Source organism: Heptranchias perlo, chromosome 12 (genome assembly GCF_035084215.1).
Source record: "Heptranchias perlo isolate sHepPer1 chromosome 12, sHepPer1.hap1, whole genome shotgun sequence".
Taxonomy (NCBI): domain Eukaryota; kingdom Metazoa; phylum Chordata; class Chondrichthyes; order Hexanchiformes; family Hexanchidae; genus Heptranchias; species Heptranchias perlo.
Genome location: NC_090336.1, coordinates 23,407,406 through 23,419,742, shown reverse-complemented (window position 1 = coordinate 23,419,742; position 12,337 = coordinate 23,407,406). Strand labels below are relative to the sequence as shown.

General features: G+C 42.7%; 1 protein-coding gene across 1 annotated transcript in view; it reads right to left on the bottom strand.

The window, feature by feature from the left end:
- The window catches only part of myrf (myelin regulatory factor), a 277,298-nt gene that overhangs the window by 142,153 nt on the left and 122,808 nt on the right, over positions 1–12,337 (bottom strand). Inside the window, exon 3 of the mRNA XM_067993584.1 lies at positions 5,742–5,829. Within this exon, the coding sequence (XP_067849685.1) occupies positions 5,742–5,829 (88 nt within the window). The remainder of the gene's footprint in view (positions 1–5,741; positions 5,830–12,337) is intronic.

The following is a 12,337-nucleotide window of genomic DNA, read 5'->3' as shown; positions in this document are numbered from 1 at the left end:
CACTACTGCCACGTCTTTGCAAATCTTGTCTGGTTTGTGCAATAATGCCCTTTCCTGAGGATCACTATGAAGACCCACAACTGATGCCACCCATTGTGTCACTGCAGAGTGGGTGTAGGTGTATTTGCAGGGCTTTTTCGTGCAGACGACTGAGAGACGCCGGCGATGTCCCCGGTTGCACCCTGGAAGGATGCGGAGGAGAAGTTGCTGAGGGCAGTGGTGACTTTGACAGCGACAGGTAAGAAGATGGTGCTCGGGCCAGCCGGGAGCAGCTCGGCATGAAGGAGGCTGCAGATGTCCACGACTACATGTCGAGTGACTCTGAGCCTCCTTGTGCACTGCTGCTCAGAGAGGTCCAGGAAGCTGAGCCTCAGTTTGTAGACCCTGTGGTGAGGGTAGTGCCCTCTGCGACGCATCTCTCTCTGCCGTTGCCCTCCCTCCTGCTGTGCAGGTGGATGTGTCACAGCACTGTGTTGTGGGGCTCCACATGTCAGAGGTGGACGGCGTGGCCGGCAAGGCTGGTGATGCTGTTCGTCCTCCGAGGAGGTCATGACTGTAGCTATGGTGGCCCCCATCCAGAAGATGTACGTTTGAGGGGGTCCGCAAGGGAGGTAAATGTGTCTGGACACCGGGGTTGAGGTTCCAAGTTTGTGAATTTTATTGTTAGGAGGAGGGTGGTGGAGGCCAAACTTTGTCCAAAGTGACAGAGTGGCCTCCTACAATGAGTGAGGGTCCCCCCACCCCACCTGTCAAATGGACCTTTGCAGCTGCCACAGGCTGGTGGCTGCAACACATCCATTTCAACTGGGAGTGTTTCCCCCATTACGGGAAACAGTCCCAGTTTAGATGAAAATCCCACCCCTCCTAAAATATCCTCCAAATCAGGTCTGCTAACGACCTGAACTATCAAATTAATTGCTTTAAGTGGGATCTCGCCGGCTTTAATTGCCGACGGGAGTCCCGCATTTGGGGGCTGCGCGGGCATCTAAGCTCGTTACTGGGGAACCCAGAAGTGGGTGGGTTGGAGCCGGGCTCCGGACCTGCCCTGGGAATCCCCAGTTTTCGGAGCCCCCCCCCGCCACGAATACACCCACTCGGACGTCCGAAAATCGAGCCCATTATTTCTCAGTGGAATGTATATTTGTCAAGAATTATGAAATATTTCTTTAAATGTTTGCCATTGCTAATCTACCGTCCTATCTTTTAATCTAATTTCCCAATCAGCCTTAGCCAACTCGCCCTTCATACCTATATAATTGGCTTTGTTTAAGTTTAAGACACTAGTTTTGGACTTAAGTATGTCACTCTTGAACTCAATGTGAAATTCTATCATATTATGATCACTCTTCCCCAGAGGATCCCTTACTATGAGATTACTAATTAACACTGTCTCATAACACAAGACAAGATCTAAAATAGCCTGTTCCCTGGTTGGTTCCATGACGTATTGTTCTAGTAAACTGTCTCGAATGTATTCCATGAACTCATCCTCCAAACTACTTTTGCCAATTTGATTTGCCCAGTCTATATGATGATTAAAGTCCCCTATGATTTTTGTTACAAGCTTGTCTTCATTCTTGATTAATACTCTGTCCAACAGTATAACTACTATTAGGGGGCCTATAAACTACTCCCACCAGTGTTTTCTGCCCCTTGTTATTTCTTATTTCCACCCTTACTGATTCTACTTCCTGATCGTCTGACACAAGATCCTTTCTCACCACTGTCCTTATGTCATCCTCTATTACCAGGCCTGCACCCACCTCCTTTTTCATTTTGTCTGTCTTTTCAGAACGTCAAGTACCCTGGAATATTTAGTTCCCAACCTTGGTCACCTTGCAACCAGGTCTCAGTAATGGCTATTAGATCAAACCCATTTAATCTATTTGTGCCATTAATTTGTCTATTTTTTTACGAATGCTTCGTGAATTCGGATAAAGCACCTTTAATTTTAACTTCTTACTATTTTTCCCTGATTTGACCTTATTCACTGATGCACTATTACCGTTAAACTCTCTGGCCCTTCCTGCCACATTCTGCTTATCTTTACCCAAATCACTACACTGTTCTGTGGCCTTGACTTTTCTCATTAGATTTATAAATTTCCTCTCATCTGACCCCTCCCCCCACTTTTTAGTTTAAAGTCCTATCTACAGCCTTAGTTATTCGATTCGCCAGGACACTAGTCCCAGCCCGGTTTAGGTAGAGCCCCACTTGAATGGCCTCCTGTACCATGGTGCCATGGTCAGTTTGTCCATCCTCCCCGCAGTCTTTGTTCTCATCCATACAGGTAGTAAGTACCTCGTACCTGTTGGACAAGGTCAAAGGCTGAGGCTCCTCCATCACTGCATCCTGGTTCCCCACACCTGCCTGACTCACAGTCACATCCTCCTGTCCCTGACCACTGACCAAATCTAAACTACTGGGCAAGGTAATCAGTCCAATCCTCTGGAATTGATTACATTTACATACTGAGGGTTTTGGACCTTTCAAAAGGCCTCAGCAGTACTCATGTCAGCTCTCAATTGGCGAAAGTTCCACAGAGGCATTATTACAGTGTAATTCACAAGATTTCCTCCAGACATGCCCCCTTGATGTCGGGGGGGGGGGGGGGGAGGGGGGGGGGAGGGGGGGGGAGGGGGGGGGAGGGGGGAGGAGGGGGAGGAGGGGAGGAGGGGGGGGGAGATCAGAAAATGGCTGCACATAAGAAATGCAACGGAATCCTGAAGGAACCGGATTCCATCACAAACTTGGTGATCTGTCCACTCTCTACCCTGGCCCCAGATTGGAATTTAGTGGTCTATATATTTTGATATCTTTGCACAGCAATCCAGCATTAATTTTAAATGTGAGTTACTGATAGTTGCTTCCCCAAGCTGCAGGGAATCCATATTATGGTTTGGTATGCGAAAGGTTATTTCAAAAATGTTATTGCTAAGAAGCATATGATGATACCTGTCTGCTTAGGTGTCTGCCTAGTCAATTTGGTCAGCTTGTCATCTCAGTCAGGTGTGGACAGATTGGCTGAGAGATTTTTTTGAACCCTACCTTAAGTAGCAGCTTAATAGTAGTTTGTGTGGGCAAACTCGGTTTTGAATCCTGTGAATGGCTGACCGCCTAATGTAGTTATGAGATACATTTTTAACCTTTGTCCTTTGTTTCATTGTATCTTCAAAGGATTTTGAATGGCATAGCTGAGTTTGATTTTTTTTCCCAATCATCAATCATTCTGAAGCCTACACTGATAGCGTGGCCAGAGACTCTGTGGTAACAAGAAATCCCGTAAGACTTGCTTCAAGGGTCACTTTTATGTTGAGTATTAACGCAGGAGAAGTGCCTTTGCTGTTTTTGATATTTGAAGGAGAATATTAAAGTCTGTAAATTACTGTAAATCTACTGTTTGTATTTATTACTGTTCACAGTTTATAAGCTAAGTCATGGTCTGATCGAGTGTTTATTCTTCCACCTGCCAAAGACAAAGAAATCACGTGAGAGCATGTGGTGTATCCAGTGAACTGGAGTACAATGACAAGGATTCTCTGGCCTCTGACCTAAACATTGAGCTGATAAAGACACACTCCAATTCAGAGGGGCGTGGATTTGCTTGTTGGGAGTGGTGTGTGATGCTGAACTTGAAGGACATTTTTTTTGTGTAAAAACCCAGAAATGGAGCAGAGGCATTAACCCATGTAAAATAAATGAGTTAAAGGCTCTATTCAAATAATGGAAAGAGGAACGTCATTCAAACGTGTGAAGCATTTGTCTGCTGTTATCACCAACCTATGTTGCTCTTTTGACCCTTGTACCATTACACACACCAATCATTAAAATAACTATAGTACACAAATGAATGGTTTGTAGAAATAGACGCAGTGAGCTGAATTTTGTGCGCTCAGGTGGACCTGCTGCTTCCAGTATGGGGTTTGCAATCTTTTATACTCTTCTTGATTATTAAAGTCACTCCTCACATTTGCCTGGTTACTGCATAGTAAGTGACCTCTACCAGAACCTTGTAAACAAACTGAAGACAGCTTTCAAAACTAGGCCAGGCACTACAATTCACCCACAAACAGGCCAGTGATCTGCATCACACTTCACAATAGTACACTGTAGTAAAATCCTAAATATGGGGCTTGCAATGTTGTTTTCTTTTGCAAATTATGTATCATTGCAGCCCACTCCCTATTTTATATCCAAACCCTGGCAATTCTGCAAGTGCAGAGACAGGAAAGCTCAAATAAAGCCAGTTAATGCATTCATACCAGGGAACATCCCCTTATCTCAAAAAATGGCTGTATCAGTCTTGAAGAAAATAAACCTTCACAGCAGGCAGCAGCTGACCATTTCCAGTAAGTTCCTTTGAGGAAAATAAAAAGTTTTTAAAAGCTGTATTTTAGCACCTTACTTACTAAGATTCTTTGGTGACAAACTAAATAAACATAAATGTGACTGCTTCTCTCAGAAACCATCAGCTCATCTTAAAGGTTTTCTGCCACAAGTTTGTGTTCAACCAACAGTGGGAGAACATAATATCTGAACAATTGGTTCAGACAGGCTCCAGTGTCTCTAATTGCTTCTGAAAGCCTCCACTCCTGCCTCCTATCTGATCTGATTGGTTGATATTGACAGCCTCTAATCCCAATGTAAATGGTGATTTTTCTTGTGAATCCTTAAAACACGAGCATATAACGGGTCATCTTCCAACTGTGCACTTTTGGTGGGGAGCCTCACCTGCTGGGAGCATTTAGCAGAAATTCAGGCACATGTACACCAATATTTTCAATATGCACTCCCAGCAGGCAGGCTGTCTGTCAAGAATACATAGTCAGAAAATTACCCTGAAATGCTGACTGTCAGCTTAAAATGCTGATGGTTGGCATGTATGCCAAAGTAGTTAACAATTACCTCAGATACTAAGTCTGACTTTGAATGAATGCAAAGCGGGTTTGTAGAAAGTTCATTGATGAAGCCTGCGCTACAATACATTAATTGATAAAGCATGCAAATATTTCATTTCTTTTATAAATACTTGTGACTTTTTAAAAAATATATTTTTTAATTATATATTTGTAAGTGCCAATTTTGCAGTCATAAAGTCCATGTTCAGGGGAGTGTAAGGAGTAGATGAATAACTCTGGTAACAGCCAAGAACAGCCAAAATGGTGGGCAATGGGAGAATGCCCACTCAATAACATCCCCACAATCTTTGCAATAAGGCTATCGCATGTTGTGGACAAACAGTGAGGTTTCCCTGAAGACTGTTATTTAAAGAGATATCATCGTTACAGAGAATGTTTTTGATAAGCCTCTCTTCTGCAATGGCACAATGTGTATCACATGTGTGCGACATAACTTCAGTGAATATCCAATGACAAGCATGGTGCCTCTTTACATGTTAGAACTGTATTTGAAGGGTTGCCATTTCAGATGCTCCCAAGTCCAACAGGACCTTTACATAAACTATTTTTTGTGAATAGATTATTAAAAAAGCATAGGACAGGTTGTCATGTCAAAGATGTTTGTTAAAATTGCTCATTGGTTTATAGTCATTTTTAAACTAGATAGTGCAGCAACATTAAGGTCAAGTCGTTAGGGTCAATGGAGGGCAGCTATACAGCTGAAGCAAGAGTCTACACCATTTTTAAAAAACCATATCCCGTGATGGTTTAGTTTGTAAATGTACCGCCTGGTTTGGTATTGAGCTTCTCATGTCATGTCATAAGGTAACTTGTTGGACTTACATGTCTGTGGAGTCTTCCTTACTGATGTACTCCTCCAGAATACTCGTATCAATGTTGGATGTATCGAGAGCTCCATTGATTTCGTGTCCTTAAAACAGAAAGAGATATAGATGTTACCAAAAAGGAATAATGAGATAATCCAACAGAGAGGCAGGCTGGCCTCTTACTGGCCATGAGCATTGTCCACCTCAAGACCAAAGCTTGTGTTCTTTGTTTGTTGAATAACTTCTTCTTGGTGCCAGCTGGAGACATTTTCATATTTTCTGAACTGGTGTCTGCAGCAAAGAGGCCAAATTTATTGTGTTTAAGTTACCAAGGAAAGGAGAATTTTATCCACTTGGTCTGGGCTGGGTTTGAGCCTAGGTCCTAGAGGCAGAAAGGTGGTGATTTTAGGAATAAGAATGCAAGGAATGAAAAAAGTTCATTCAGCACCACACGCCCGCCATTTAATCTCATAAGGAAAGGTTCTGCAAGCGTCTGCATTCCCTCCAAAGTCAATTCAATCCCTCTAACTTTACACCCTCCATCATTTATCAGCAACTGGTTGCCCTCTTTAGCACTACGCTTCCGTGGTTCCAGCATATCAGGAAACATCATGTTCCATATATCGTTCCATCATATCTCTCTCTCTCTCTCTCTCTCTGTCATACATAGCAACCTTCAAAACTAGCAAAAACTAGTTACATATGAAAACAAGTAGTTACACCAAAAGTGCAGTGGGACTTAAATTGTCATAATTTAAACTATAGTTTTTCCTGATATTCAATCACTTGTGTGAGAGGAACAAAAACTGAGTATATGAAACTATGCTTTGCAGCAGTTTTTAAGATGATGCACGTGTTGATGACACAGGGTATAGTTTCTAGAGGGCCAAAGGGACACACACGCCAACATTTTAAATTTTTAAACATTTTTTTGTTGCATTTTGGACTCTACTGTATTCTTTCTTTCAAGCCAAAAATGGTTTGTCCTGCGTAAGTTACAGATATTTTAAACGTGAAAATAAAAGTTGTTGTTCAGACTTCTTACAATTTTACAGGGTCCAGTTCCTTATACTTGGTATTTAACTCACAAGTGGCAACCATTTGCATTTTATGCGGACAGGTAACATTTCAGACCTCGTGCCTGCTTCTCCATGTCTGCTGAAAATATTAGCACGGATTTAAATTGCCCACACTGCTCTTAGTTCAATCCAAAAAGGTCATCGAAAAAGGGAGACTAAATCAAAATCCGGTTCTATCCTGCTACCGTGCAACTACTGAGAATGGGATGAACAGGATGACTTGCGAAATCTCACAATAGGACAGGATAGCATGTGACAAGAGTGGCACAGCATGGGAAAGTATCAGAGAATCAGGAATACAAGAATGGAACGGTGACTGGTAATAACGGGCCTCCTGATACAGACCAGCTAAGGGCAGAACATTTACACAAATTAAGTATAGACCCATAAACACACGGTAAGTTGACCACACTACTGGACAGCCAGTGTCACATCTCCCCCACAAGCCACAACACGCTGTCCTTGCCACCCTCTGTTTATTCCTGCAGACTGCATTATTCCATAAAGCAAACACTGTTCGAGATGGGAATCCCAACAATTGCAGGAACTCTGCTAACAGGCTCAACCTCATCCCATAACACTGAGCAGGAGCAAAATGCAATGAAATAATTACCCATTACCTCACAACCACTCCTGCGATTGCAGCAATGTGCAGTAATGTTTTGTTATTTTTGAAAAACTTCTCTCTCCCCTCCCCGCACCCCCACCAATAACACTTGCCCCTTGCCCATTTCTACAATGTAATGTCTCTTGTCACTGACAGGGTATCGGGCCTGTGACATTAACAAATATATTTTTACTGATCTGTGACAAATAAGTCCTTTAAATCTCAGCTGAGTGACTGCCAATTCCTGATGTTCTGGAAACGTGTAACCCAGTAGCACATATCCAGACAAACTGAGCCGCAGGGGAAGAGCTCAGGAATCTGAATCCATGACAATTTTTACCATCAAATGTGGACAAGCAGGCACTGAGTCTGAAACACACGTATACAACTGTTAACTTGTTTTAAAATAGCTTTAAAACCATTGTAGTTTTCCACTAACCCTGGGAATGGCACCATGCTTGTGAATAGGAACAGTCCTTCAGTTTCACTCAAAGCACATACTTGTAAATAAAGTCCCCATATTTAAAATTGTTATAAGGTTGTTCCCATCCCTCCTTCCCAGAGGCTCTTTTTTCCCTCATGGCCCTTTGTTCTCAGAAGTACCTTACACCCCCTCTCCGTACAGTGAGGCACCCTCCTCCTCAGGTCACAGAGGCAGTCTTCCTCTCTCCTGCAGTGGAGACACTCCCTCGGTTAATGAACACACTTCTTCTCCCTGCCCGTCTTCTCCCAGTTCACAGAAGCACTCTTTACCCTAGTTCATGGAGGCAGTATGTCTCGCCCCCATTCACAAAGACATTTTGCCCCCTAATTCACAATGGCGTTCATCCTCCCCTTCCTTTTCTTGAGTTCAATGACATTTTTAAAAGCTACATAAACATTTATTGACGTATATGATACAGAGTCAGTCCATAACAATACAAGCACAAGTGCAGCGTACATGTTACCCGTGTGAAGCTACACTGTTTGCTTCATCCCCTTGCTATCCTGGCCTATGGCCTGCTATTCTGCCAATACAATAACAGGAAGAACACTACAGTTATGATAATGTCAAAATGCTTGCAATGACAGAGAATCCTTGAGAAAGCCTTGCTTCACAAACATGTCATAAATAAAAGTCATTTTAAACTCCGGATTCCTGTGAGGGTGAGTTCTGTCTATGGATTTACATCATGTATGCATTCTCTGTACACGACAACAACAACTTGCATTTTTACAGCAGTTCTAATGTAGGAAAACATCCCAAGGCGCTTCATTGGAATGTAATCAGACAAAAAATGGACACCGAGCCAAAGAAGGAGATATTCGGACAGATGACTTGGTCTTGAAGAATGGTTGCTTGGGTGAAGTACTGAAGGGCAGACAACAACCATGGAACTGTACCCTAGCAAGAGTCTGCACCTTCAGCAGTGAAGGGGAGAAATTCAGAGGAATATTTTTCTTTCCTTTCCCATTCTCTCCTTTTTCCCCGAAGGTGCTATATCTTTGCTAGGGTACAGCTCCTCTGGCTCTGATCAACCTCTAGTACTTTGGCAATGGTCAATATTCATGGTTGAGCGACGACAGTGAGTGTTTACTCATTGGATACATGCACAGAACCAGTGCAGGAGCTGGTAAGATTTTAAAAACAGAATATCAAAAGATGATTCTTTCTAAAGATTTACTCAGGCTTCAAGTGGGCAGAATATTTTCTAAACATAAAAAAGTCCAGATTGTTGAGAGTTTCTATTTTCCCTTATCACTGTATATACTTATAGATATTGCTATGGATAATCAGTTATTTAATCACACGTCAGGTGACACTATGCCGCAGTGCACAGTGGTGTATGAAGGTCACCTGCTAAACATTATATTATAGTCTCATTTCCTTTACTATCTACTGTTGTAATATAAAATGTAGTCTGAATAAAATTTAAATAATACCAATAAAGGTTAAAATGGGATTACTGTGCAGGTAATACATTAGATGTTAGAGTGCTAATATTCAGTGCCTCAGTTAGAGTCATGCTCCACTCAGTTCCCAATCTAAGGTAGTTTGAGTGGGGAAGCAGTAAACTGAGGCTGCATTGTCTTCAAGCAGAGGGGAGAGAACATTTCGGGGAAGAATCCCTGCCCAGAAAACTCTGTCACCTTCTGGTGGCTGGCAACAGGAGTCAACGGCAATTGGGGAAAAGGGCAAGTGCCCTCCCTCTTAGCCGCAGGCGTTGGGTTAGACAGATGAAGAAGGAGGAAACTCACTGAAATACCCTCATAAAAAATGAGATAATTGAATGTGGGTAATAACCGTAATGTCATCACCACTGAACATTACCGTTACATGACTCAGAGGAAGAGGTAATAAGGGAATTAAAAGGGAAGGCAAGTCTTGTGGTAAATTATTAGAACAATAATTACTTACACTGAGATCAGCTCCATTTCAATAAGAAGTTAATTGATAACTAGTGGATTTCCTGTGGCATTGCTCGCAGTAAATCAGAGGATATGGTACTTTATAACAACGGGAATGTTGTATTATGTAATGTACAATGTCTTATTCAGCTGCTAAGGTGCTGCTGTATTTAACCTAACCTGGCCCTTTAATTGTTGCAAATCCTGAGGTCAATTAGAAGTTAATTGCTGTTGATGATCGAAGTTTGCAGATAAGCAGGTGTTTGTAGAGTTCTAGCTCCAGATTAGACAAAACCAGCATAAACTTGTGTGTCTTTTTTTCTCTATTGATATTGAAATGTGATGCCTGAAGTGTGACGGAGATGCACTAGAATCATAGAATCATAGAAAGGTTACAGCACGGAAGGAGGCCATTCGGCCCCTTCGAATCTGTGCCAGCTCTGTGCAAGAGCAATCCAGCTAGTCCCACTCCCCCGCCCCATCCCCGTAGCCCTGCAATTTTTTTCCTTTCAAGTACTTATCCAGTTCCTTTTGAAGGCCGTGATTAAATCTGCCTCCACCACTCCCTCGGTCCGTGCAATCCAGATCATAACCACTCACTGTGTAAAAATGTTTTTCCTCATGTCAGCTTTGGTTCTTTTGCCAATCACCTTAAATCTATATCCTCTGGTTCTTGACCCTTCTGCCAATGGGAACAGTTTCTCTCTATCTACTCTGTCTAGACCTTTCATGATTTTGAATACCTCTATCAAATCTCCTCGCAACCTTTTCTGTTCCAAGGAGAACAACCCCAGCTTCTTCAGTCTATCCACGTAACTAAAGTCCCTCATCCCTGGAATCATTCTAGTAAATCTCTTCTGCATCCTCTCTAAGGTCTTCATATCTTTCCTAAAGTGCGGTGCACAGAACTGGACACAATACTCCGGTTGTGAATGAACCAGTGTTTTATAAAAGTTCGTCATGACTTCCTTGCTTTTGTACTCTATGCCTCTATTTATAAAGCCCAGGATCCCATATGCTTTTTTAACCACTTTCTCAACCTGCCCTGCCACTTTCAATAATTTGTGTACATATACCCCCAGATCTCTCTGTTCCCGAAACCCTTTTAGAATTGTGCCCTCTAGTTTATATTGCCTCTCCTCATTCATCCTACCAAAATGTATCGCCTCACATTTTTTCGCGTTAAATTTCATCTGCCATGTGTCCGCCCATGCCACCAGCCTGTCTATATCCTCTTGAAGTCTATCACTATCTTCCTCACTGTTCACTGCACTTCCAAGTTTTGTGTTATCTGCAAATTTGGAAATTGTGTCCTGTACACCCAAGTCCAAGTCATTAATATATATCAAGAAAAGCAGTAGTCCTAGTACCGACCCCTGGAGCACACCTCCCTCCAGTCCAAAAAACAACCGTTCACTACTACTCTCTGCTTCCTGCTACTTAACCAATTCTGTATCCATGCTACTACTGCCCCTTTTATTCCATGGGCTTCAATCTTGATGACAAACCTATTATGTGGCACTTTATCAAATGCCTTTTTGAAAGTCCATATACACCACATCAACTGCATTGCCCTCATCTACCCTTTCTGTTTCCTCATCAAAAAACTCTATCAAGTTAAACATGATTTGCCTTTAACAAATCTGTGCTAGCTTTCCCTAATCAATCCACACTTGTCCAAGTGACCGCTAATTCTGTCCCGGATTATTGTTTCTAAAAGTTTCCCCACCACCAAGGTTAAACTGACTGGCCTATAGTTGCTGGGTTTATCCTTAAACCCTTTTTTGAATAAGGGTGTAACATTTGAAATTCTCCAGTCCTCTGGCACCACCCTCATATCTAAGGATGTTTGGAAGATTGCGGCCAGTACCTCCGCAATTTCCACCCTTACTTCCCACAGCAACCTAGGATGCATCCCATCCGGACCGGGTGACTTATCTACTTTAAGTAAAGCTAGCCTTTCTAGTACCTCCTTTTAAACAATTTTTAGCCCATCCAGTATCTCAACTATATCTTCCTTAACTGAGACTCTGGCAGCATCTTCTTCCTTGGTAAAGACAGATGCAAAGTATTCATTTAGTACCTCGGCCATCCCCTCTGCCTCCATGAGTAGATCTCCTTTTTGGTCCCTAATCGGCCCCACCCCTCCTCTTACCGTCCGTTGGCTGTTTACATGCCTATAGAAGACTTTTGGATTCCCTTTTATGTTGGCTGTCAGTCTATTCTCATACTCTCTCTTTGCCCCTCTTATTTCCTTTTTCACTTCCCCTCTGAACTTTCCATATTCAGCCTGGTTCTCACTTGTGTTATCAACCTGACATCTGTCATACACCCCTTTTCTATCTCTTTTGTCATCCAGGGTGCTCTGGCTTTAGTTGCCCTACCTTTCTCCCTCGTGGGAATGTACCTAGACTGTACCCAACCTTCTCCTCCTTAAAGGCCGCCCATTGTTCAATTTGCTTGCAAATCTTTGATTCCAATTTACCCGGGCCAGATCTGTTCTCATCCCACTGAAATTGGCCCTCCTCCAATTGAATA